Raw genomic sequence first — 25,399 nt, forward strand, 5'->3', positions numbered from 1 at the left:
ATGGATTAAACCCTATATATATATATATGTGGTATTCTGCGTGTGACATATCTGTTTTATGTAAAAGGAAATAAACCGAATCCTCCCTGTATTCTACATGATGGATGTGGTGACTGTTAACACGAAACCCTGAAAGCATGCTTACAAGTTTCCTGATTGGATCAAATTCTAGCTCCCTAGTAAATCCTTGGACACAGTTCATTACATGCAACATTACATTTGTATTTGTTTCACTGATTAGTAAATGGAGATCAGATAGTCTTCTCAGCGGCCGGTTCTATTTGTGGCGCCCAAAACGCTGCCATTTTAGAAGGGTTTGTTATTGAGAAAACTTATCTGCGGATGCTGGTACTGAATTTAACTTGTCTACAGTAAACATCTTTTATAGGGGAATTTTGCAATGATGGAAGAAGGGGAAATGGATTATTGCCGGTTTAGTAAATACACCAGTCCTATATACCCAGTAAACATCATTTTTTTGTTTATGCAACTAGTGTAGGTACCTGAATCTGTCTTGATTCTACCTCCCTTGAAACCCCGGTACTGAAGCCAATCCAGTTGTTCTGAAGTGCACATGTGCTGATAGAGGAAATGATAAAATGAGAGAGCAGAGTAATGACTTATCAGTTTGCTTCTGCTCCTTCATTGTCTGATGAGATGGCTAATGGTGTGTTCTTAACCCGCATTGGAGATCAAGGATCTAGCCGAGTTCTCTGGCAGGGAAACACCAGAACAGATAAACTGCATTACAAATCTTTTATGAGTTTGAAAATGGTTGCCAAATATGTATTTAGTAGCTTCCCAAAAATTCATCTTTAAGCATAAGCTGAAGTTTGTTGAGACGGCCATTTTCCTACTTATGTGCTACTTGCTGGTTTGAGAACCGTGAATATAAACCTATTAACCTAAATAACCTACACTGCCCTGGAAGCAACAAGTCTGGGAAGTCTTTAGGGATAATATGACTGGTTGCTGTGGGCAATTTTCTCATCCAGCTGTATAGAATATTTATTTGCAAAACAAATTTGCAGTTCCAGGCTTATATTTGAATATTCAAAAAATGCTTTTCTTCTCAAAGTTAAACTCTACATTGACCATTCTGGATACATTTATAAGGTCATTTTACTATAGTTATCTACTATGCACTCCCTTGCCATTCTGTACTGCTGCCAGAGATCCGTTTGCAAATTGTAACCCCAGCATAACAGTATGTGTGCTTTGTTATTGGGTTATTAGGCATTCAGCTGTGTGAGGGGGAGGGGGTGTTAAGACGTGAAAGAAACTATGATGTTCTCAAATGTGGGCAGTCTTGTTTTCTGTGGTATTTCAATGAAAATGTGGTTTTCATGTGCAGTCTTATATGATTTCCAAAGTATCTCCCTTCTTTTAGGGGAATACAAAGACCAGAGATCATTTTTCCATAATATAAGGCCCAGGTGGCGAGTGAACATGTTGTGTATATAGTCTTCAACCAGGGGTGCTCATGTACATGAGCATCATAGTCAGAAGCAAGTCAAATGCAATAGGCCAGGTGTAGGCAACTTCGTCTCTCGAGCTCTTGAGGAACTACAAGTCCCATGGGGCATTGCAAGACTGATGGCCACAGGCATGACTCCTAGAGGCAGAAGCATGATGCAATTTGTAGTTTCCCCACAGCTGGAGTGCGGAGGTTGCCTACCCCTACAGTAGGCATTCAAGTGCTTATGAATTGCATTGACTTGCATTACAGTTGCTCACTGGTTGCTTCAAGCTGCTTCTGGATTGCATTGAACTGCTCCAAGCTGATTTTGCCTTCACACTGACTTGCATAGTGATTAAAAGCAGCTCAGAAACAAAGAGCCTGTGAACACCACCCCACATTGTGTTATGGAGGCTGACAGAAAAGAAGTGTGTTTAGCAGTCAGTGAAACACTTTTATTTTTGCATGATCACCAGGACAGGAAAGGGGAAATTCTGATTGGTTGCTGTGAACAACACTTTTTGGGATACATTTTTTTTCCCCCCCCGTTTCATTCACTGTTTTAGTTGTGCTACATTCCTGTTTTAGGTGTGTTTTTGGCTATGCTTTTCATAATCCATTTGAGGCAAGCATAACCACTTGAGACAAAATACAAAAAAAAAAAGTCTAAAGCGCTCTCAGACATGGAAGTGGTGCCATAGATTAGCATTTGTTTTAGTGTGGATTTCATCTGATTACCATGCTTTTTAAATTCATGGAAAGCAGCTGGAAAGTGCACATGTGTAAATGAACCATTAATCCTTCTTTAGAAAGTCTGCCTCATTATGCAGGAATTGTCAACTTGTTTTCATTTAGTGTTTACCTGCATTGCATTGACTGAAAACAAATCCTCCAAATATTTAAGTTCTTTAGAAATTCTTATAAATACTTCAAACTCAACTGTGTGGCTTATTCATCTAGATCAGGGGTAGGCAACCTCCCTACTTTAGCTGTGAGGGAACTACACGTTCCATCGTGCCTCTGCATTTGGGAGTCATGAAATGCAGCGTCTTGCAATGAATCATGGGACTTGTAGTCCCACAACAGCTGGAGTGCCGAGGTTCCCTATCTCTGATATAGATCAAGCAATAGTCCAGTTAGTGGGACTATTATAAAGCTGAAGGGGACTTGCTGACTTTTAGCAGACTTGAACTGTCTCTTTTTTTCCATTTGATCAAAACAGTGAGGTTGCTATGGGAAAAACCTCCACACTTTATTTTTCTGGAATCTGCCTAGGAGGAACTTCAGCCAGAGATGTGGTTTTATTTGTCCCTTTTGGCATATAATGCTCTAGCGTGCACTCTGAGGAAAATATGGACCTGAAAGCTATAAATTCATAATGTTATAGTGGCTCTGGCTCCTCAGAATATATGGAGGAAGGCTTTTTGGGAAAAGTGATGAGACATTTATTTTTTGGATGGATTTTCTGTAGTGTCACTGTAATGTGATGATCCTCAGTGCTGCATTTTTTTATTTTTTTTTTAAAGAATATTCCGGCACCCAGATTGCTGACTTTCCCAAGCTGTCTGTGCAGTAGGCCTCTCCGGCGAGGCCTGACTGCATTCTATTTGAGTCATGTTTGTCTCTGTGTATAATGAGGAGATTGACGTGACTCACAAACAGGTCAGAGCACTCGAGGTAATAAATTAATAAATTAGTGTCTGGTAGGAGACAGTGGGGTTGATTTTAGTATAGAAGTAAAGACAATTCACTTTGCAAAACTAAATATTCACTTAGCAAACGAAAGCTGGGTACACACTGAGCAAATTTCGGCCGATTCATCAGGAATCGACCCATGGGTGGCCCTATCACCGTGGCATTAGATTGACTTTTTTGTCGATCACATGCTGGAATATAGTCGGCTGCACAGTGCTTGCCGCCAGCCATTCAGCAGCAAGCAGTGGTTGGTATTCTGACAGTGGCATACAATGTACACAGAGGGAAATTTGTTCATCAGCTGTTAGCATGAATAAAGGAATCGGTCATATTTATAAAAAATTGTAATTTAGCCTACATGGCTGAACGAAAAAAAGTAATCGTGTACCCAGCTTAAATGTTTTTTTTTTACTAAGCTAAAGTTACTATACACTAGTGGGATTGCATCTGAAAAAAATTGTTTTTAGACCATTCGTTCAATTTTCTAATAGCTAATGCAGTCATATGAATACATTCTTTCAGTGAATGTGGTTTATGTTCAGTAAACTCTATTTGTTTCCGGAATTGAATATTAGGCCCCTTTCATAAGGGCTGATCAGGATGGGATCAGTGCGTTGATCCCCTCCTGATCGGAGCAGTACGGATCATATGTCACTGTTGTGACATCTGTGTCCGTCCAATTTTTTTTTCCCCCCTCCGTGTTCCGTTAGAGAAAAGACCTAAAGCTGCCAGACCCCATGTTGGTCTGTGGGGAATTGGATGTAAACAGACATGTGTCCGTTTGCATAAGATTACCCCCGGTCCGACACAATCGGGTCTGGTGAAATGTTATTTTGTTCAGTTTGACTCCGGCCAGGTCCGGAAAAACAAAGCTACACGGATGTAAACAGACGTACATCAGTTTACACCACCCTGCCCATGGGCTAACATTGGCCATCCCATCGGATCCACCTGAAAAACTGACAAGTGGACCTGTTCAGACCGCCCATGTGAAAGGGGCCTAAAAGTAAAACAAAATTTCAAATTATCTATGTCAAGTCTCCAATGGCAGCATGGAATGTTCTTCTGAGGTTTTTCGCATTGCAAGTCTAAATAAGTATGACCAGATTCAGGGAACATTCTTTACTACTTCAAGTCAGCCACAGTGGGTTACATCAAACCTGTTTTTGTTGCAGGCATGGCCCCATATTTATCCACCTGCCATTTTTTTTTAAATTGATATTTTATTTAATTCTAAGTTATGAGAATGCCACACAGAGAATGAGACTCCTTTTAATCAAGACTATCTGCTGCAGGGAAAGAAGTGATAACATAGTTACATAGTATTTGAGGTTGAATAAAGACATTAGTCCATCAAGTCCAACCTATTAGGATCTCATTCTAGGAGTACCTGTACCCCTGTATATTACCTGTACCCCTGTATATTACTTGTACCCCTGTATATTACTTGTACCCCTGTATATTACTTGTACCCCTGTATATTACTTGTACCCCTGTATATTACCCGTACCCCTGTATATTACGGTCCCTTAAGAAATCGTCCAAAAGTTTCTTGAACAATTCCACACTCTTAGCTGAGATCAGTGTCTGTGGCAGTGAGTTCCAGACCCTAACTGATCTTACTGTGAAGAACCCCCTTCGTCCCTTGTGCTGGAATTTTTTTTCCACCAATTTTAGGTGGTGGCCTCTAGTTTTTGTAATGGAGGTAATTTTAAACAGTTTATCGCTAATGTTGCTGTCACCATAACCCTGGCAGAGACATTTCTCTGTTGGAATTAAACAAGCTCAAACGGAGCTCTGGTATTCAGCCACCAGAAACTACCAAGAGCTTATCCGTTGGACCCTTTGGGCTCTCATATGTGGAATCTTAAAGGGGGAGCTTTCCATGTGATTCTGCTGTCCACTGAGTACCCCTAAACACTGGGTGTAGGGTGAATTGCTATGTGCATATGCCCTTTTCAGATGGCTGTGACTTTGCACAAGGCCATAGGAAAACATTGCTTTTCCCTCCCAGGATTGTTTGCCTTGTGCCTGCGAGAAAGATTTTTTTTTTTTACAAATGAATTCCCAGTTCTTGTATTTTCAATATGTAGCTGTTGGCAAGTAAAGGCAGCCTGGGTGTGGTCAGGGACTGAGTTTTGGTAACCCATGAAAAGCATAAATGTTTTGTACTCCTGAATGATTTGTGTTATTTCATGCTTTGTGATGGGTGAAGACGTTTTAAAAGCTGGGGTAGTTCTCGCCATCAGGAACAGAGACCGCAAAAAACTATTCTTGGTCAGAGTGGGGAAGTGATGCACTTTCATCTGGGTTTTTTTGCCATCTGTGTCCCCATTGGGCAGATTTCTTCTTTCTAAGCGACAGGTTTTTGACCATTCCCTGATCTGTCAAAAACTAGAAAGTAGTTTTGGCTGAAGTCGGACTTTAAAAGCTACATCCAGTGCACTCCCTGTATCGCATATAGCAATAGCGTGTGTGGAGACATCTTCAACAAGCTATTTGTTTATTGACTGGAATGTATATCTTTTAGGGCTTATTCAAACTAGCCTAAGCACTAAAACTAGGCATTTTAACGTTTGGGCTGCTGTCCGTTGGCTGTTGGGGACCACTCCCATGCTTTGCATTGTGATTTTTGTTTTACCTTTTTTTATAACTGCATTGAAATATCTGTGATATTTTATTCATGTCTGCATTTTTTGCAACTCACTGTAGCCCACCTCAAGGCAGCATTGTGGTGTGAACAGGGTACATGGGAAATCATTTTTTTCAATGTGATCTGTGTTGTTCCGGTGCAGAAAAACGCAGGTCACGGCACGTGGTGTCAATGGACCGTAATTGAGAGCTTTTATGGCAATAAAGAAATTGCACCTGTAGCTGCAAAGAGCGGGGTGTATGCCATTACAATATACATTTACCAAATCTAAAATGTATATATTTTTGAAACTTTTCTTTGCTACAGTATCAGTTTGTGACTGAAAGCTGTGGTTATGTGGATTGGTAGGACATCTGCACAGTAAGGAATTCCTAGAAAAATTAAAGGCCTTAAACATATGGACATTGTTTAATCCCAGCTTAGCAGCTTTCTTGAAGCTTAAAAGCACCCTTCATCTCCAGCCTGGGAATGTTGAATACTGATCTTGATGGGCGTGCTTCCTTTAGCTTTAAATAAGCTATAACTGGCTAGAGCTGAAGGGTGCTTTTAAAGTGAATCAAGGGAAAGTAACAGGTTAATCATAATGCCCCTTCTACAGATGCATAAATATACCTTTCCTTCCCTCCCATGCATCTCCATTCAGCTTCCAGGAGCAGAAAAGACAGCCCTTTGTAATTTCCTAGTCACTCTCTACAGAGTTTATATAGGACTGAGGACTCTGAGCTGCTTTTCTTCCCCATATCAGTAAAAGTGAATGCAAAAGCAACTTGGAAGCAACTTACAACAACTCTTTGAGCAACTGAAAGGCAAACCAAAGAATGTCAAACGCGAGTCAAAGAATCTGAGCAAAACACCTGAAAGCATACTGCATTGTATTCCCTTCTATACAAACCCTTTCTCAAAGTAACAATTGAGGTTGAGGCTAACCTTGAAATTAACCAGAACTAAGGAGCACTCTGTAGACTTTATAAGATGGTGTTAAGAGTTTTTGTTATGTTGGAATATTTCTGTTATGTCTTACAATATATGTTTTTGATTTCTGTAGAGACTCTGCAAGACACTCGATGGGCAACATCTGAACTGGCGTGGGTTGTACATCCAGAAACTGGCGTAAGTAATATCTTTCAATACAAACCATATTTTCTCCCAGTGTTAATACAGTTTTCTGATAACTAGCAAATGCAGCCTGTTGTCAAGTCTCTCATTCCAAGAGCTTTAAGGCTCATGCAATCCCAAAATGCATACTGAACCAGGAAGGTGCCTGGACCAATCTTTTGGTGGTGGTCTGAATTATGCACATTATTCTTTCTACAAACAAAATATTTTGGTGCCACTAGAGAGGTTTACACAATGGCAGACAAATTACATGTTAACGACACTTTTGCACATACCAAATCTAAGTGGCTCTGCAGTGTTCCTGAAAACAAAAATAATAAAAGGTTTCTTCCTCTTAATTTAGTGGGAAGAAGTGAGTGGATATGACGATGCATCAAACCCGATACGGACTTATCAGGTGTGCAACGTGCAGACGTCTAATCAAAATAACTGGCTGCGGACAAAGTTTATCCCTAGGAAGGAAGTACAGCGAGTCTATGTGGAGTTGAAGTTCACCGTACGAGACTGTAACAGCCTTCCAAACATTCCAGGATCCTGCAAAGAGACTTTTAATTTATTTTACTATGAATCTGACACGGACTCCGCGTCAGCCGACAGTCCCTTTTGGATGGAGAATCCGTATATTAAAGTGGATACCATTGCACCAGATGAAAGTTTCTCAAGTCGTGACTCAGCTCGTGTGAACACCAAAATTCGAAGCTTTGGCCCTGTGTCCCGTGCTGGCTTTTACTTGGCATTTCAGGATTTGGGGGCTTGTGTTTCCTTAATCTCAGTACGTGTTTTTTACAAGATGTGTCCACGCACGGTTGCTGGATTTGCAAAATTCCCCGAAACACTGACGGGCGCTGAGCCCACCTCACTGGTGATTGCCCCTGGATCTTGTGTACCTAATGCCCTGGAGGTTTCTGTCCCGCTGAAGCTGTATTGCAATGGAGATGGGGAATGGATGGTACCTGTAGGTGTCTGCACATGTTCACCTGGGCATGAGGCAGCTGATAAGAACACACAGTGCCAAGGTAATTTATTTCCCATGCTTATTTTTAATATTAAGGCTTCTATGAGTGGGATGGTAATTGTCCCCACTGCATGCAAAGAAATGTAATCTGATTTGTGGAATCATTTGACTCTGTTCATTAAGATTTTTTGCTACATCTTGCTATTTAATGACTTTTCAATTGTGTTTACCAGCTTGCAGCCGAGGTACATACAAGTCTAAGCAAGGAGATGGGCCCTGTCTTCCTTGTCCCGCTAACAGCCGAGCCAGTTCTTCTGCAACAACTCTCTGCGCCTGTGTTGCTGGATTCTATAGAGCTGATGGAGAGCCACCTGAAACACCGTGCACATGTAAGGACATAAAGTCATGATGTGACTGGATCGCAAACGAATATAAAATGTACAATTTGGATAAAAACGATAATGTTCACTAAAAAGTACTAAATGCAGAACTCCTTTTTTTTTCCAGCTTTCCCTAAGATTAAGGTGCAAGTAGTGTCACTAGTACTTTTTAATACTGTACAAGAGTCAAGTCTGTCCAGTAGACAGACTTGACTCTTGTACAGCATCGCTAATATATCTAGCATGAATCAGAAATACTTCACAATCTAAACACCAAAGGATTTTCTTTTTCTTTTGGGATGTGCTAAAATTACCCCGCACAGACAACTACTGTAGACACCTTGACTGACCTTCCACAGGGGTACTAGCAAACTGCTGGTAAAATGGATCCATCCATAAAAATCTCAGTTCACATCATTCCGTTTGGCACATGTCGGCATTGCCAAATTACATGATACTATTTTTAATAAATAGAAATAAATGTATATATTGCAAAGTATACACAGAGACCAGGTTTTCGAGGATTTACATAATTTGAAACATTACTTTAAAGCATTAAAAAGACTGCAACTTGTTATAAGACCTTTTTCTTGAAAAAGCAAGAGTTCATTGATTTTAGTTCTTAAATACTTCCTTATGTGTGTTCTCGCGTAAACCATCTGTTTTGCAAGCCACATTGACAGATGCCACTATAAGCTCATAATACTCTTTAAAGGAAACCTGTCATGAGCGAAATATGCAGTCGGCTGTGGCAGACCTTTTATTTCTAAGAATGTTAATTGGCTGGATGTCACACTGATGGTTTGCCTTCAGTACCTTGAGTCACAGGCCTGGAACAAATGGCGAGATAAGAAATTTCTGAATTCTCAATACATTAATTTGGTGTAAAATTGGTCTGGGTCTATGACTCAAAAGTATTGAAACCAGGCAGCTAGCATTTTCAGAAGCAGGCTGGTGGTGGTAGCTCCCATATGCCTTTCTTGATAGGTGTTCCTAAAGCATCCAAGTTAAATATGATCCCCTAAACCTCAGATCAAACATCTCCTTTTCTCTCTTGCTTGTAATGTTTCCTTTATGTAAAGGCTAGTTAGAAAGTGAGAGAAGATGTCATGAGCTATCCCTTTAAAAGGAGTCTGACGCTTATGTGCGGCATGTATATTGATTTTTACTTGCTCTATTATTTTGAAGGACAATCATTTTTCCCTGACTCAAAGGAAGAAGAAAAGCTGTGATTTTAGACGTAGTAATATTGACTTCTCAAGCAGAGACTTCTTTTGTATCCAGGCACAGTTCTTTTACACCCCTCAATGGGCAGAAGGATTCTATTTAAGCTTATTATACGCAGTGATCCTGGTTATTTGGCCTGACCCAGACCTACATATGTGCCCCAACCTTAAATGTTAAATTCTACAGAGTGATTGATTAGAAATCAAACCTAAAAATAACAAGGCTTTCTAGGTCTTAATGAAATTACCAGTTTGATGTTACCATTCAAAATATTGTAATTTTTGGCATGTGGCATGAAAATGCAAGTACTTCGTGTGAACTCTTTGGTTTACATATGAATGTTATTTTTTAGTATATTTTAAAGGAGAACTATGAGGTGAGTGATTTCCACTCACCTCATAGTTCTAGCCGACCTGTGACAATGAGACTCACAGGTCGGCTCAGTAGATCGGGAGGTGAGCGAACACATACCAGGTTCGCTCACCTCTCGATCCTGTCACGGCTCTCTGCCGTGACAGGGGGAGGGGCTGGATTCCCCTCTCCCCGCTCCGATCTGCCAGCGCTGACTGGCGGAACGGACGGAGGAGGGGGCGGGTACAGCTGGCTCTGCCTCTAGATAGGCACTGTCACTCACACAGCTGGGCGGATCCCGTCATCTACGTCGGGATCCGCTGCGGCGTCTCAGTATACCGCGAGCTGTAGCTAGCGGTATACTGAGCATAGGGTAACGGGAGGACGCTAGTTTGTGTCCTCCCGTTACCCTAAGGAGAACTATGGGGAAAAACACTGACCCCATAGTGCTCCTTTTAATAATTTTCACTTTTAGGGCAGGGCAAGGTTGGATAGCCAATGTACCTAATAAGTTACAGCAGGAGCCTAATGTTTGGAGCCTCTGCTGCTGTTGACTAAAAATAACTCCTGGCTCTTAAATTGGACTGATGAACTCAATTCTGTGTAATTGTTTTTATTTCTGCTATAAAACAATTCCTGCTAACCTTAATGTTTGGCATATTAGTGGTATATTTCTAGTTTAGTATCTGACATTCACTTGGTTAATGTTTCGTGTTGCTACATGTGTTTAATATAGATAGTTTGTGTTCAGTTGTTATAGAACAATGGTAGATGAGCTTGAGGGCTAAGGGCATAGGAGTTAAATGTACAGCAAATGTTAGGAAATACAAAGTAGCAAATGTAATTGAACGCAGCAAAACTACCCCTGTAACCACAGTGATTCTGACACTGCCTTCTTTCTTCCAGCTGTTCCTTCAGCCCCACGACATGTGATTTCCAACGTGAATGAGACATCTGTTGTCATTGAATGGGGAGAACCTGCTGTTTTAGGTGGTCGTGAAGATATTTCATATAATGTCATCTGTAAAAAGTGCTCAGAACGGATGTGCAGCCGCTGTGATGATAATGTGCAGTTTTGGCCTCGTCAGCTTGGGATCATTCAGAGACACGTCTCAGTCAGCCATCTTCAGGCACATACCAAGTACAGCTTTGAAATCCAGGCTGTAAATGGGGTGTCCAGCAAGATTACCCCGTCACCAAGTTACTACACTGTAAATATCACAACTAACCAAGCCGGTGAGTTTGAATAGTAAAATAAGCAAAGGTGAAAATAAGGTGTGGTTGATATAAATATTTCCTGTGGGCAGGGTGATGGGGGACAACATCTACAGGCTATTGAATTTTCTCTATTCTTCCTCCTCAGCCCCTTCACCTGTCCCTATTGTACAGTCTGATGACCGCTCAGCAGGCTCGCTCACACTCTCATGGGCTCCACCTGAGAGCCCTAATGGAATCATTTTGGATTATGAGATAAAATATTACGCAAAGGTGAGTATCCCAATGAGTGTGTAAGCATTGACGTTTATTAAAGAGCTTTACAGTCTTTAACACTCTCACTAATTTCATATCTATTTATAACGTTTAGCTATACAACACACCGGTTTTGTATTTTGAACAATAATACCATTGTTTAGTGTGGTTATTGTGCAATAAAAAATTTTCATTTAATTATGTCACTCTTTACAAATGAGCTCTGCTGTAACACCTCTTTATATTTGTTTTATACTACAGTTATAAAGATAGAACAATATTATATATTATGCCTGTCTCTTCTGTTACAATGCTTCTCTTATGCTCATCTGATTTTTTTGTCTGTGCAGGGCCTTAGTGGTGCAGGAAACACGGTGACCAGCCAGCGCACAAGTGTTCGTATGGAGGGCTTGTTTCCAGACACCGTATATGTGGTTCAAGTTCGAGCTCGTACAGTGGCAGGATATGGAGGCTACAGCGAGCCGCGGGAGTTCGACACCTCGGCAGAAGATGGTGCGTGATCTTCCTGCATGAACCAATTCTCTGTTTCTAGCTAACGTTTTCAGAATCCTAGTTAACCTTACTAAAAATGCTCTTTGTACACAGAAGATGTCACTTCTTTTTAATACCATTTCTACTGGTACCTTACTACTTTGTACCTTTTTTATCGTTTTTCTTAACCTAATCCACTGTGGTTGATTTATGAAAACTGAAAGCTACAGGGGTGGAGATGATGCCCCGTGTAGCTAGATTCCATGTTTGATCTTCTAGTGCAGGCATAAGCATGGAATGTAAAACCTGGTTAGTTAATATAGGCCCTTTTTTATTTTCTTTTGCTTTAGTTTTTTATAAATCACCCTCATTGTTTGCTATTCCTACCCTCAAGTATGTGTTTTCCCTGCTAGGTAAATTGACCTATCAGTGCTAAGTCCATGTATTAATTTGTTGCTACATGCTTGTACACTTTTTTCTTACACTACTTTGTTCTTTATACATAGTTATCTCGTAGGTCTCGTTCACACCTAGGCGTATTGCATATGCGCATCTGCTGCGCGTTTCTGAAGGTTACTTGGATGTATCCCAATGGAAACGCGCAACAAAACGGCCCAAAGTAGTACCTGTACCTTTTCAGGCGTGGGCCGTTTTGTAGCGCGTTAGGGACGGGCGGAAATACGCCAAGGTGGGAACGAGACCATTGAATACAATGGGATTTATATTTTTGAGCGCTTTGTAGAGCGTTCGTCGAGCGTAGAACGCGCTACAAAACGTTCAGGTGTGAACGAGGGCTAAAGGTCACCTGCTCAGTTGAAACTTGCACTTGCCTTCTGATTTTTCTCTTTCATGTTCCTACTCCTCACACAGGAGATCTGTTTCTTTCAGGCATTCTCACCATACATTGGGGCACAATTATAACTTGGAGAAAAGGAAAGTAATGGTTGTTGCTTTGGCAGACCATGAAACAAAAATGTTTTTTTTTTTGTGAAGGACCCAATAAAAAAAAATAGCTGGAATCTATTTAGCATTTGGAATATATTAGGCATTTGTTTCAGTCCTGTGGTTTTTCCTAGGCTCCAGTTCTAATATATTGGCTCCAATCTCTCACCTTTCCCAGCTATCTGTTAATTGCTGTCTCCTCTCTCTTATCAGTCCCTTGCCAAGCAGTCCACACTGCCTGTGTTCCCTTTGCCTGCAGTATCCACATCCTGTATCCCTGAGATTCCTCATGTCCTTGTTTTTCCTGTGCCCACTGATCCCTCACTCCCTTCCTCCTTTTTCCTTCCCTATTTCCCGCACAGGGGATCGGAGCAGTCTTCAGGAGCAGGTCCCGATGGTTGTTGGCTCTGTCACCGCTGGGCTGATTTTTATAATTGCAGTTGTCGTTATTGTAATTGTGTGTTTCAGGTGAGTGGCGTGCTGGGGAAGAGGAATTGGTGGGGATGGATGGAATTGTTTGTAAAAGTTAAAGAAGCTCCATGTGGAACATCTGATAATTGTAATGTGTATTGCATGTTGAGTTTGGACAAGTTTGAATATTGATTTTTTTTTTTCTTTTTTCTACAGCAGGAAGCATAGGAATGACTCAGAATCTGAATATACAGAGAAACTGCAACAATATAGTGAGTGTGGTTTATTCAAAGAATAATAAATTGTCCAGGTACACTGTGTTCTACTTCTGAGGATGGGCCACCCGCTCCGGTTCTTTTTATCTGTGCAGAATTTTGTGTTTATTGTGCCTCCTTTTCTCTCTCTGTTGGTGGCTTATTCCTGTATTAGATGTTCTCCTGGATTCCTTTCATAATTCTATAGTAGTATATGTTCTCCCTGTTTAGTTTGCTGTTTGATGCTCTTATGGTTATGAAATACAGTGACCTTTTTTCTGGTAGTTACTGCCTTGCTCTGCTTGTTCTGGGTGTCTGCACATTATGCATCTTTTCACTTTGCATTTGCTTAGCAATTTGTAATTAATGTCCCGTGGTGTTCATTACTAATTGGCACTTGTAAACATCATTTCTTTATTTGTAATTCTCAGTGCTAAGAAATGAGTGTCTGCTCTGGGACTGCCTTTCCGTTTTAGCTTTTCCATATTTGGACTTTATCACCAATTAATTACTGTATTTATGTCAATAAAATAACAAAAAGATAAAAAAATGGCATATCCCCAAACACCAGAGTACCCTGTCATTTCAAGGGGATCCTGTAGAGGTAGAAATATGAGATTCATTGGTGACTAAAGGTGCAGACTTTAGAGTTGGCATACTTTATGCTTCCTTCACTACCTGGTGTATTGCTGACTTGAAGCAGGGAATTAGATGAGGTGTACCAATGCTGTGCTGGTCAAATGCTTGCTCTGGGCTGTGCTGGCCGTGTGCTTGCTCTGGGCTGTGCTGGCCGTGTGCATGCTCTGGGCTGTGCGGGCCGCGTGCTTGCTCTGGGCTGTGCCGGCCGCGTGCTTGCTCTGGGCTGTGCCGGCCGCGTGCTTGCTCTGGGCTGTGCCGGCCGCGTGCTTGCTCTGGTTGGTGACTAAGTAGTAAAACACGGAATAGGATGATGGTCCAAAGCATGCACCTTTTAAAAATAAGGTGCTCTCCAGAGGGGGAAAATATTTGCAATACCTCTTCTTTTTTTTCTTTGCTTACCTGCATTTATTGTGTAATGCAACCTTTTGATAATACTCTGCCCTCCTTAGTTAGGCATGGTATCATACAGCCATACATGTTTGATGAAAAGACATCGTAATGCCTATATTTTCACTTTCCTGCTACTGTCTATGGCTCAGTAGGGGGTTTGGCAGGGTACTGGCTTTTCTACTCTGGCTGTGGCTGCTTTGTAAAGAGAACAAACAAACCAGAGCTAACCAGCTTTAGATTAGGTATTTAGTACAAGGATGTGAAAAAAAGGCATATTAATGTTCCAGTATATTTTCTTACTTTTAAAAACGCTGCATATCCTTGGTGGAGATATGAAGCTGTGAGGGACTAGTGAAAAAACAGTGTTCTAGTTTCTGAGCACAGCTTTTGCAAGTGTGACTAGAATGGGAAAGATTAGGAAGGCAGAATGAAATGTAGACAAAGCATATGGGAGATGGTACAGTGTGTGAATGTGTTTCTCTGCATCTATTCAAATATAATTATGGGGGCTAAATAGACGTAGAAATTGACAGATACCGGGTGTGAGATGTTAAAATGGCATGCTGAGGCAAATATGAATATTTGGCTTTATGACTTTAGTGATGCTTTATGCCTTTGCACTTGTTTTGATGCACCTGGCAGTGTTCATCTGATTCACACTGATAAGTTCGAGGTGAAAAGCAGGTTTGCCCAAGGTTCTGGAACTTTTTTTGGACTGGGCATGTAGTTTTCAGTTGTTGTATATGACTTGTTGGTGGTCCTTCACATGGTTGTTGGGTTTTGTGTTTATTAGTTACAAATGACAGCCCTGTCCTCATTACACTGATTGGTGGTTTAGAATGACAATAGCCTTCTGCGGTAATTTGGCTATTTGAAATGGCAGGATTTCTTTCAAAGCGCAGTCCATAAATACCATTACTCCCCCTTCCTATTAGAATGTTGGATGGCTTCCCTTGCTATTAGTGACACACCTTTTGTGTTGTGCATGGCCTCCTCTTTATGAGGGGATGTAAATTATGCCAACTCTCCTTGTCTTGATTAATGGGTGCAAATCATGTGCCTCATCTCCTGGTCATAAAAGACGTTTTATTGAAGTGCCTGGTAAGGGTGCATGTATAGTGCTGAGTTTTGTTCATGCTTTGTCTAGGATCTTTTTAGTAAATGTCTGGCAAACAGTTGCCATTTGTGGGGCTTTTAACAGCTTATGTTTCACTATTTATCAGCCACATTAGACGATTCCTTATTGATTTACTCAACTCTTATTTTGACTCTGGAATATTTCTATCACATTTGAGCAGTGGTATAATTGGACTCATGGACCTATGTATATTGCATCAATGTTCATACATCAGGGGTGGACAAATGATTATGGAATTCAGAAAACAGTCTGTCCAATCCAGGAACCAGCTGAATTTTTTAGGAGTCGGCACCATTGACAAAAGCTAAGAAAACCTTAAAAGTTAGGTAAATTTTATATTGGCCACTTGGCTCCTGGGATTTGTCCAGCCCTGACACATTTATACAAATCGTAATATATGAAATACTGTTACTTGCTGTAGATTGCATGGGTTTGACAATGTATTCCTTTATGATTTATAAGGGTTAAACTCTGACGGAGTTCGAGCAGTGCGTGGTCTTGTCAGCACCCATTCGTTTGACAAAAGTCAGTTTTTCAGTCAACTTTTGTCGCAGGAGCCAGTCCAAAAAATTTAGGTTGAACAGTGACTGCAGCCAATTAGCTGTTCCGGTATTCTGATAGCAGCTGGTGTACTATAGCCCTGCAGGGGATTCCACCACCTAAGCTGTTTCGCATGGATGTTGGAATCATGCTTTTTTTTTTTTTTTCTTTCTTCCTCATTCAGCCTGTGGAGTTGAACGAGAAAAACCTGTAAATGTATGGCCAAGCTTAAGGGAAGATACCTGGAGACCCTGTTTATGAGACCTCCTGCATGTTTCCCCAATTTGTGACCCATTCAAGCTGATCACTTCAAGCTGATCACTTGGAAGTATCAGTTCCTGTCGGCATGGGCCCCTGCTCCTGCCCTAATTTTAAAAGAGAACTATGGTTGTAGTTCTCTTAAAGGTCACAGGAGGACATTTACTAATGTCCTCCTGTGACCCAAAACTCAGCGTACAGCAGGCTATTTCCCACTATGTTTACAGCACAGCACAGAACTGTGCTGCAGCAGGGGAAAGATTGTCAGGATCCACCCCGCTGCCTGATGTACAGTTTTTGCCCCCTCCCCCATCCATCACTCCAGTCAGCGCTAGAGGAACAGAGCGTGGAGGAGGGAATCCCTGTGGGGTGCAGTGACTGACAGTCACTACTCTCTGCATGAAGAAGATCGTGAACTGAGTGGTCAGTGGTTTGTGGTCGCTCCGTTCTCAATCCATAGAGCCGATGCGTGATAGCTGCAGTGTCACCCATCGGCTCCAAGTATGGGGGTGAGTTTATTTCACTCTCCCCATAATTCTAGTAAATTACAACTTTATCCAAGTTTTTTCCTGAAATTAAAAACAGTTAATTTAAAATGTTTGTTATATGAGAAATTAGTATTTCTACTTTTTTTAATTTAGTACGTTGTTACTTAACATTATTTCTTCTTCCAATAAATAACGATATTACATACCCTATACTTCCATATGTACTTTCATATTGATAGGCAATGTTGCTTACCACATTTTCATATTTGTAACTTCCAATCCAGTTTGGTGTTTGTATTTGTTGACCTTGCATTAACAGTTTTTTTAATTTGATGCAAAAATGTTCTTTGCTTCAGGCAATTTTAGTCTGCCTTGATTCGGTTTCTCTTTATTAATAGGACATTAGGAGGTCTGTGGGTATTGGTAACCACAAAAAAAAACAATACCCCAACAGGCTCTTATGGAATGAAAACAACCTTAATAGAAATGAAAACCACACCCTTTGGGACTTAGTAGTTCAAAGAGCGTCATATTTTAGCCATCATCTGTTTTAAGCGATCAGGAAAGTGAGAGGTTATTTGGCTAATATGGGTAACCTCACATTGCTGTTTGCCTTGTCTTCAGCTTTGTAACAGCAACATCTTCTGATGGTTTTAGGTGATGAGTACATCCCATTCATAGATGGCTTTATCATTTTTTACTTTTATTGTTTATTGGTCTATTAAAGGATTGCTCAGTAACTGCTTTGTAATGATGTCCTGATATGGCTGTTATGAATTTTTAGGTTTCATTGACACTGTTTAGTAAAGTATTTGATGGTTCTTGTTCTCATAGTGGTTCCTGGCATGAAGCTGTACATTGATCCATTCACTTATGAGGATCCTAATGAAGCTGTGCGAGATTTTGCTAAAGAAATTGACATTTCCTGTGTGAAGATTGAAGAAGTGATTGGTGCAGGTTTGTCTTCTAAACACTTTCACTGTCTTTCCATTACAGTCAGATGCTTCTCGTCTTTCACTTAATGATACAGTAGGGGATTGAGAAGTGCATAGTGCAGACATAAGGTTATCGTGAATATATTAAGTGGAACGTGATCTGTTAACCATGCAGAAAAGAATGGGCAGATTGATTTCTTATCTCCTCTCCTCTAGGTGAGTTTGGGGAGGTTTGCCGCGGGCGACTTAAACAGGCAGGACGCAGGGAGCAGCTGGTGGCAATCAAGACTCTGAAAGCAGGCTATACCGAACAGCAAAGACGTGACTTTCTGGGGGAAGCGAGCATTATGGGACAGTTCGATCATCCAAACATCATACGGCTAGAGGGAGTTGTGACCAGGAGTCGGCCGGTGATGATCCTAACAGAGTTTATGGAGAACGGAGCTCTTGATTCCTTCCTAAGGGTGAGTTGATGAACAAGGTGATTTTTCTAAAATACAGATCGGTAGGAGGGAGTCAATAAGTTGAGGGGTTTGGATTGATGTGTAGTTTGTGCAAGCATCTTTAGGATAGTGGAAAGATCTGGGCTTTTAAGGAGTAAGTTTGAACAAAGAATGTTTGTTTTGCTATTACCACCATCTTCTATTAAGAAAGCTAGAACATATTATTTTAACAATGCACACAGTGAACAGGTCCAAGTCTGCCCAGTCATCCTGGAATCTTCTAGGTAAACAATGATCTACATTTTTTAACTATACACTTTAAACTCCACTCACCTTTTTTTGTGAGGTGATTGGGGGTTTAACATGTAGACCTAAAATACCCACAATAGTAAATAGTTGTTGTATGTGCAGCTTAGTCATGAGAAACAAAAAACTGTTTTCTGAAGTATGAGCACATTGTCACCACTTTAGTTAATGCAATCCACACTATAAGTTGGAGTCCTTAAAAATCAATAATATAAACTGTTTTTAGCTAATGGTTTATTCCTTGAAGGGCCAGTCTGCTTAAAATTGGTAGTTCAGTCTTTGGATGCTGAAAAACTATAAAAAGCTTAAAAGAGAACTATGAGTAAGTGTTTTTTCCCCATAGTTCTGTTTAGGGTCACAGGAGGACATATACTAACCTCCTCCCGTGACCCAAAGCTCAGTATATTGCGAGCAATATACTAAGAGCACTGCAGCCGCGACAGATCCTGACAATACTGGCGAGATCCACCCAGCTGCGTGAGTGGCAGCTGGCTCTGCCTACCTATAGGCAGAGCCAGCTGTGCCCGCCCCCTGTCCTTTCCTTCACTGAGCGCTGGGGGATCGGAGAGGGAATGGGGGGGCTGACTGTCACTGCTCACTGCAGGGAGACAATGGGGAAGTGATCGGATCGGTCCATGTTTCTGCTCACTTCCCGATTGATAGAGCCGACCTGTGACAGCTTCTTTGTCAGAGGTCGGCTCTAACTATGAGGATGAGTGGAAATCACTCGCCTCATAGTTCTCTTTTTAATGATTTATTATGGTGGTGTTGTGTTACCAGTTATGCTCACACTGGGTGGGTGAAGCATTTGCTTAGAGGGTCATCCTGTCACTGTTTTTTTTTGGTGTTTTTTTGGGGGGGTGGGTTTATCATGAAGAATGCCACAGGAAGAGTGGGATCATCAATTTTTATTGAGAGGAACTGGAATTGTGACTGGAATTCACCTAGGCAAATTCAAACCCAGACGCTGTCTCAGCCTCAACTCCACCTAAAGTACCAATTTTGGGTGGACCACCCCTTTTAAAGTGAACTTATCTTTAGATGGTACAGGGACTACACTTGCTAGTTTTCTGAAAACTCTATTTACCTGGTTGCTTTTTCTAATACACTGGCTTGATTTCCTTCTTAGTCACTGACCTAGTATACACGTCGGCATTGTTAAAGAAAGGAAAACCTGAACAGAATTCTTGTCTGCATACCTGTTCTAGGTCACTGATTAAAAGTACTGAAGCAAGATGGGTCAGTGTGACAGACAGACAACTCACATTTTCAAAAGTAGAGTTCAGCCATCGTAGTCTCCATGTTTTCCTCCAGACTTGTTTCCGTTAGATTTTTACTTAGACGCTCAATATTTCTTACTACTGTTTAAATGTGGAATTTTAAAATGATAGCCCCAATGTATAGCCCATAAAAATATTCATTGTTCATACTGGTATAGTCCTTTCGAATATACCAAAATATGTATGTGGTGGTAACAATGGATGCGATTCTCTTCCATTCCAGTAATAGCAAAAAGTATCCCAGCACACACCAGCCAGCATGCAAAAAAACTCCTCTTCCATTTCAGACTCTGAAATATTGACTAAAGGGGCCTTCGGCAGACTTCAAGAACTTTTTTGTTTTTATGAACTTTAAGCCTGCCATTCATGGCTGGGTACTTGACTGGTTGAATGAGGTGGAATTTGAGCTATGGGTGGCCCTGTCTGCACCATCCGGCTCTACAAAGGTCGATTGAAAAATCGAAGGAGTTGGGTGGAAAGTATTTGGCCGTACAGTGACTGAATTCAATCCAAGATGCCGGCTGGCTAAATACAATAGCTGGCTAGTGGAGATTCCTCCATCAACGCTGTTCAACAAGTGATTTCTCTTGTTCAGTCCACGGTGCTGAATAAGGGAAATCCAGCCTTGTATGACTAGCTTTATTTTAGATTTGTTGCACATGCAACCACTATTGTCTCCACATTATGGTGCTGTATTTCTTTACTTATGAGCAATGCTAAAAATCTTACTGGGGTTTATGTGCTTTGTCAATCTTCAGTGCAAGGTGATTTACTCAGGAGTGTTTTATGCCTTGTAAATCTTTCTTTCATCAGATGAATGATGGGCAGTTTACAGTTATCCAGCTTGTGGGCATACTGCGTGGCATTGCATCAGGAATGAAGTATCTATCGGAGATGAATTACGTCCACCGTGATCTTGCTGCCCGTAATATTCTGGTGAACAGCAATCTCGTCTGTAAAGTGTCCGATTTTGGCCTGTCCAGGTTCTTAGAGAACAGCCGATCTGACCCCACATACACCAGTTCTTTGGTAAGACCTTGTTAAAGGGAATGTATCTTGTTTTTGTGTATATTTTCATCTGGGATCATTTTTTTTATCAGATAAAATGTTGCATTTGACTTTTTCACATTAAAATTTCCAATCTTGAGTTGGAACTCTAGACACATATTACATGTGCTAATCTTAACTGCTTTGCTCCTAAAAGCTTGTTTTGCAGAGCTCAATAGCTCACATTTTACATAAATATCTGACTCCTCCCCTTTTCTCCTGCATATTTAGGGTCTGTGAATCCTGTGTCATGGATGTTCCCTTTATTAAATGTTTACTTGTAAAATTAATATTTGATAGAAATTCTTTGAAGTCATAAAATAGTTTAAAAACGTATAAACCTAAAGCAGAACTGTGTGGAACATTTGTTATTAACCCTTGCAGTGGAGCTACCTCTGCACTGCAAGGGTTAAGTGCTCATTTTTGTCTAGGTTCAAAAATAAGAAAGGTATACTCCCCCAAACATCAGAGCTGGCTTGCTCTTAGACTGGTCCCATTCACCTGTCTCCTCTTCGGCTGCAGTGATGCTATATCCCTCGGCGTCCTCACATCCTATACACTGTATAGGACGTGATAACTCGCTGGACCTTAGACCACTACAGCAGAGGGACAGAGAGGCTCCAGGCACTGGTCTAAGAGTAAGCTGGTTCCAAGGATCAATCGAGTATAACTGTTAGTTTTGAATCTAGACAAAAACAAGCACTTAACCCTTGCAGTAGCTGCACAGCAAGGGCTAAGAAAAAAAAAAACCCCAGAGTTCTGCTTTAAAAACAAATTAAAGCTCACTCAGAACTGTTATAGCTTCCCTTTAAAACATTAGTACGCACGTTGTGGAAGAGTGTGATGAATTTAAACTTGTCTGACTCTTTCTTACTGTAGAAGTCGTGATGTAAATCAACTGTAGAATTGTTATGTTAAAGCATAACAGTTAATTCACATAAAGCTGACCACATTTCATGCTTTACATGCAGTAAATCATTTTTTTCTAATCATGAAGTGTGAAACCTTTTAGGTTCAAGGCTCCAAATTAGATTCTAAAGTAAAATTTTTGGATCTCCACATTGTTCAATAAAATACTTAATAGATCTCTGTGCCACTGAGAAACACAATTTTAAGATTCCAAAACAATGGTAAAATGTGGGAGTTTTTAGAGCTTAGTTTTGTGACACTTGGGGACATGAATTATAAAAATCAAAGAAGAAATATTCTGACGTAAATAATTCTGCATAATATTTGACTGTATCCAAATAAGGACATGTAAATCAATGCTTTGCTGTTTCTGGGTGCCTGATTTTTCAGCATGTGAACAAACAGTTTTAAAATACAGATGAGCTCATTTTTTTCTTGTCCCTTATTTTAAGCTTTCACTAAATGAGTCCACAGGTCTGCATTCCTCAGGTACTATTATTGCTATTGTTCAGGACGTAGTCACTATGTGTCGAGGAATCTTGCATTCCAGATATTGTGCTTCAGGCACGGGAGTAATTGTGTCTACTTTGTGTCTTCACTCATCCAACAAAGAGGGGAATTTTATCAAAATTTGAGCAGCTGTATGTGGCAAACAGTCAGCTTCTATCCATTTTCAAAGCTTGAAGCCGATTAGTTACTATGGGCAGCTGCTCCAGTTTTGATAAATTCCCCCTCAAAGGTTCTCATTTAATGATGAGCAAGAAAGAACATTTATATTCCTGATATATAAAGCATATATTTAGTTAATTGGGGTTTAAAAGAAAGACTTTTAGTTTATAGAAGCATTTTTGGAATTTGGGGGGCATTAAAGACATTACTTGTGAAGTTTAAAACTTGTTCTTTCTTAACAGGGAGGGAAGATTCCAATTCGCTGGACTGCTCCAGAAGCGATCTCCTACAGAAAGTTCACATCTGCTAGTGATGTTTGGAGTTATGGCATTGTTATGTGGGAAGTGATGTCATATGGTGAAAGACCTTACTGGGACATGTCAAATCAAGATGTAAGTGCTTTTTTGTCTTTGGTAAAATCCTTGGATCAGTTGGAAAGTTGACTGCACGTTGATTGATGATTTCATTTCAACACATTCTCGATTTGCAGGTAATTAATGCAGTGGAACAGGACTATCGTTTGCCGCCTCCTATGGATTGCCCGTCTGCCCTGCACCAGCTCATGCTAGACTGCTGGCTCCGCGATCGCAACTTGAGGCCTAAGTTCTCACAGATTGTTAGCTCTTTGGACAAGTTAATACGCAATGCCGCTAGTCTGAAAGTGACCAGTACAGCTCAAGCAGGGTAAGTAATATGATGCTGGTAGCTGACCTACAGTCTTTTTTATTAAGTGTATGAATTTGAATGGGTTAATGTTCTGTATGTGCTTTTGCTTTGATTCATGTCTTCGCTTTGATTCCTGCCTTGTACTTTTGTGTAGATTTCCGTTTCCATTGATATGGATTTTTGCCTTCCATCTTTCTTCATTATGTTTAACACACTGGGTCTTCTCTCACCATATGTTGGATTCTTTTTTTAATTTGTAATCTAACTGTTCTGTTTTGTTTTACTCCTGTCAGTGTGTCTCAGCAGCTTTTGGACCGCACTGTACCAGACTATACAACGTTTCCTACTGTGGGTGACTGGTTAGAGGCAATCAAGATGGGCCAGTATCAAGAGAACTTTCTGAGTGCTGGATTCACCTCTTTTCACCTGGTGGCTCAAATGACGGCTGAGTAAGTAGAAGGGAATGTGTATCTTGAGTATTTTGGAACAGAAAAGGGAAAATATATATTTTATGCTCCTGTTTTTTTTTTAAATGGGGATATGTACATGAAAAGTAATTTTTATTTTCATTTTAGGGATTTGCTCCGAATCGGGGTGACGCTTGCTGGCCATCAAAAGAAACTTCTCCATAGTGTCCAAGACATGAGGCTGCAAATGAGCCAAACTCTTCCAGTCCAGGTGTGAAGTCACAACACCGTGGGACCAAATTCTTCATATTGAAGAAATAATATGGACTAGATAGAGCTCTGCGGGAGCTCAAGGGTGCACAAAAGTAATCCTGGATCGTGGCGGGGTTTTGAGTGGAGTCACAGTTCCTTTGCACAAAAGAACTCTCAACCCTCTGCTTGCTGGTTACTTGCACTTCATTTTGGTCGTCTGCTATGAGCAGGAAAGATTTATAATACGCCTCTGCTACTCCCAACATGGGCGCACCAGTGTGAATGGATTTCTGTGTGAATGATGATGTGTGTGTAAAAATTAGAAGTGTAAATGAGAAGATTATGGAGTGTATGTGATTTATAAGCAAAGCAAGATTAAGTAGAGGGTCCATTGAGAGTACAAGAAAGGCAATATATTTTAAGTGTCTTCCACCTAGTACAAAAACCTCTAGGCCAATAATAAAGGTGCAGGGTTGCAGAGCTAGCTATTTGTTTTATTCTCTATGTATCAATAGAAGACATTCATAATTCCCAAGTGTCCCTTTCTTTTTAGTTTATACCTGCATGCAGAGTATTCAGTGCCCGCTCTCCTTTTACAGAAGTCGAGCTGTAGGAGGGTCTTTCTTTGTGGGTCTCTGGGAGTTGGACATAGGCCCGTTTTTGTTTGAATCTATTCCAATTGGAAGTAGGCACTCGCTTGCAACAAGGTGTTCTTAAAGGGCCAGAAGTGTTTCTTATAGATAATGAGGTGAAAACTTCTTCTTTTATGCTTTTTTTTATTCCGTTTCACAATCCCACTACCAAGTTTCTTGTTTTCACTTCAGATGGTATCTCCCATAATCAAAACCCACTCACTCCTCCCCATCTTCTATTTAACTACTGCTTCTGTTTTATCCATTTTCCTGCTCATGTTTTCCCTTGTTACCTCTTCCCCCCTGCAACCATGTTATGATCTTTATTTTGTGAGTTTACTCACACTTTCAGTGATAAGGGGGTGTGTTCAGAGTGGAAATTTCATCATAACTTTACATTTTATAATTTTTTTTTAAGAAATACCTTTTTTCAATTAAATTATTTAAGGAAAACTTTGGTTTGTTTTTTGTCTCTCCTTTTATATTGTGTGACCCCATAAATGTTTTCAGCTTTTTTTATTGCTTAATCATTGTTCAATGGCACTCATTAGCCTATGTTGTTATTGTTAAGGCATACGTGCTTGAGGAGGGCAGGGAAAGCCAACTCCTAGCTGTGGTTCTTCTAATATTGGAAGTGTTATAGTATGTTGGAAGAGCCATCATAAAAGCCCACTTTTGTTCTGTGTGTATCCTAAATGCATGTTGCCATGGCAGCCCAAGTAAGTGAAAGTGTTGGGTGTGATTGGGTCAAATGTTTGATAGAACATTCCTATAACTCTACCACAACCTAACCTTCTGAGAGTTTCCATAGTAACATGCAAAAAAGATACTGCTTATCATATCACTTGCAGCACAGTGAAGATCATTTTCTGGTTTCTTCTTCAAAATGTAGCTATCATTCAGATAAAGAAGGTACTGAAAAATAAGAATTCTGGTGGTCTCTGGAGGAGAGTTTGCCCTTGAATGGCCAGCAGTTAAGAAGATAAGGGCTTCAC

At 40.6% G+C, this 25,399-nt stretch overlaps 1 protein-coding gene across 2 annotated transcripts in view; it reads left to right on the forward strand.

The window, feature by feature from the left end:
- EPHB3 (EPH receptor B3) overlaps positions 1-24,347 on the forward strand; it is a 51,845-nt gene extending 27,498 nt beyond the window's left edge. Inside the window, exons 2-16 of one of the 2 annotated variants that reach the window (XM_018575042.1) lie at positions 6,853-6,917; positions 7,267-7,939; positions 8,112-8,267; positions 10,743-11,072; positions 11,200-11,324; positions 11,657-11,819; positions 13,103-13,208; positions 13,368-13,423; positions 17,693-17,815; positions 18,010-18,257; positions 20,636-20,851; positions 22,690-22,839; positions 22,938-23,131; positions 23,407-23,562; positions 23,689-24,347. In XM_018575042.1, the coding sequence (XP_018430544.1) occupies positions 6,853-6,917; positions 7,267-7,939; positions 8,112-8,267; positions 10,743-11,072; positions 11,200-11,324; positions 11,657-11,819; positions 13,103-13,208; positions 13,368-13,423; positions 17,693-17,815; positions 18,010-18,257; positions 20,636-20,851; positions 22,690-22,839; positions 22,938-23,131; positions 23,407-23,562; positions 23,689-23,797 (2,870 nt within the window). In that variant the 3' untranslated portion in view covers positions 23,798-24,347. The remainder of the gene's footprint in view (positions 1-6,852; positions 6,918-7,266; positions 7,940-8,111; positions 8,268-10,742; positions 11,073-11,199; positions 11,325-11,656; positions 11,820-13,102; positions 13,209-13,367; positions 13,424-17,692; positions 17,816-18,009; positions 18,258-20,635; positions 20,852-22,689; positions 22,840-22,937; positions 23,132-23,406; positions 23,563-23,688) is intronic. The other variant, XM_018575050.1, reaches the window with a different exon arrangement.
- The last annotated feature ends 1,052 nt before the right edge of the window (positions 24,348-25,399 follow it).

The sequence above is a fragment of the Nanorana parkeri genome, unplaced genomic scaffold (genome assembly GCF_000935625.1).
Source record: "Nanorana parkeri isolate BGI_ZX_2015 unplaced genomic scaffold, ASM93562v1 scaffold51, whole genome shotgun sequence".
Taxonomy (NCBI): domain Eukaryota; kingdom Metazoa; phylum Chordata; class Amphibia; order Anura; family Dicroglossidae; genus Nanorana; species Nanorana parkeri.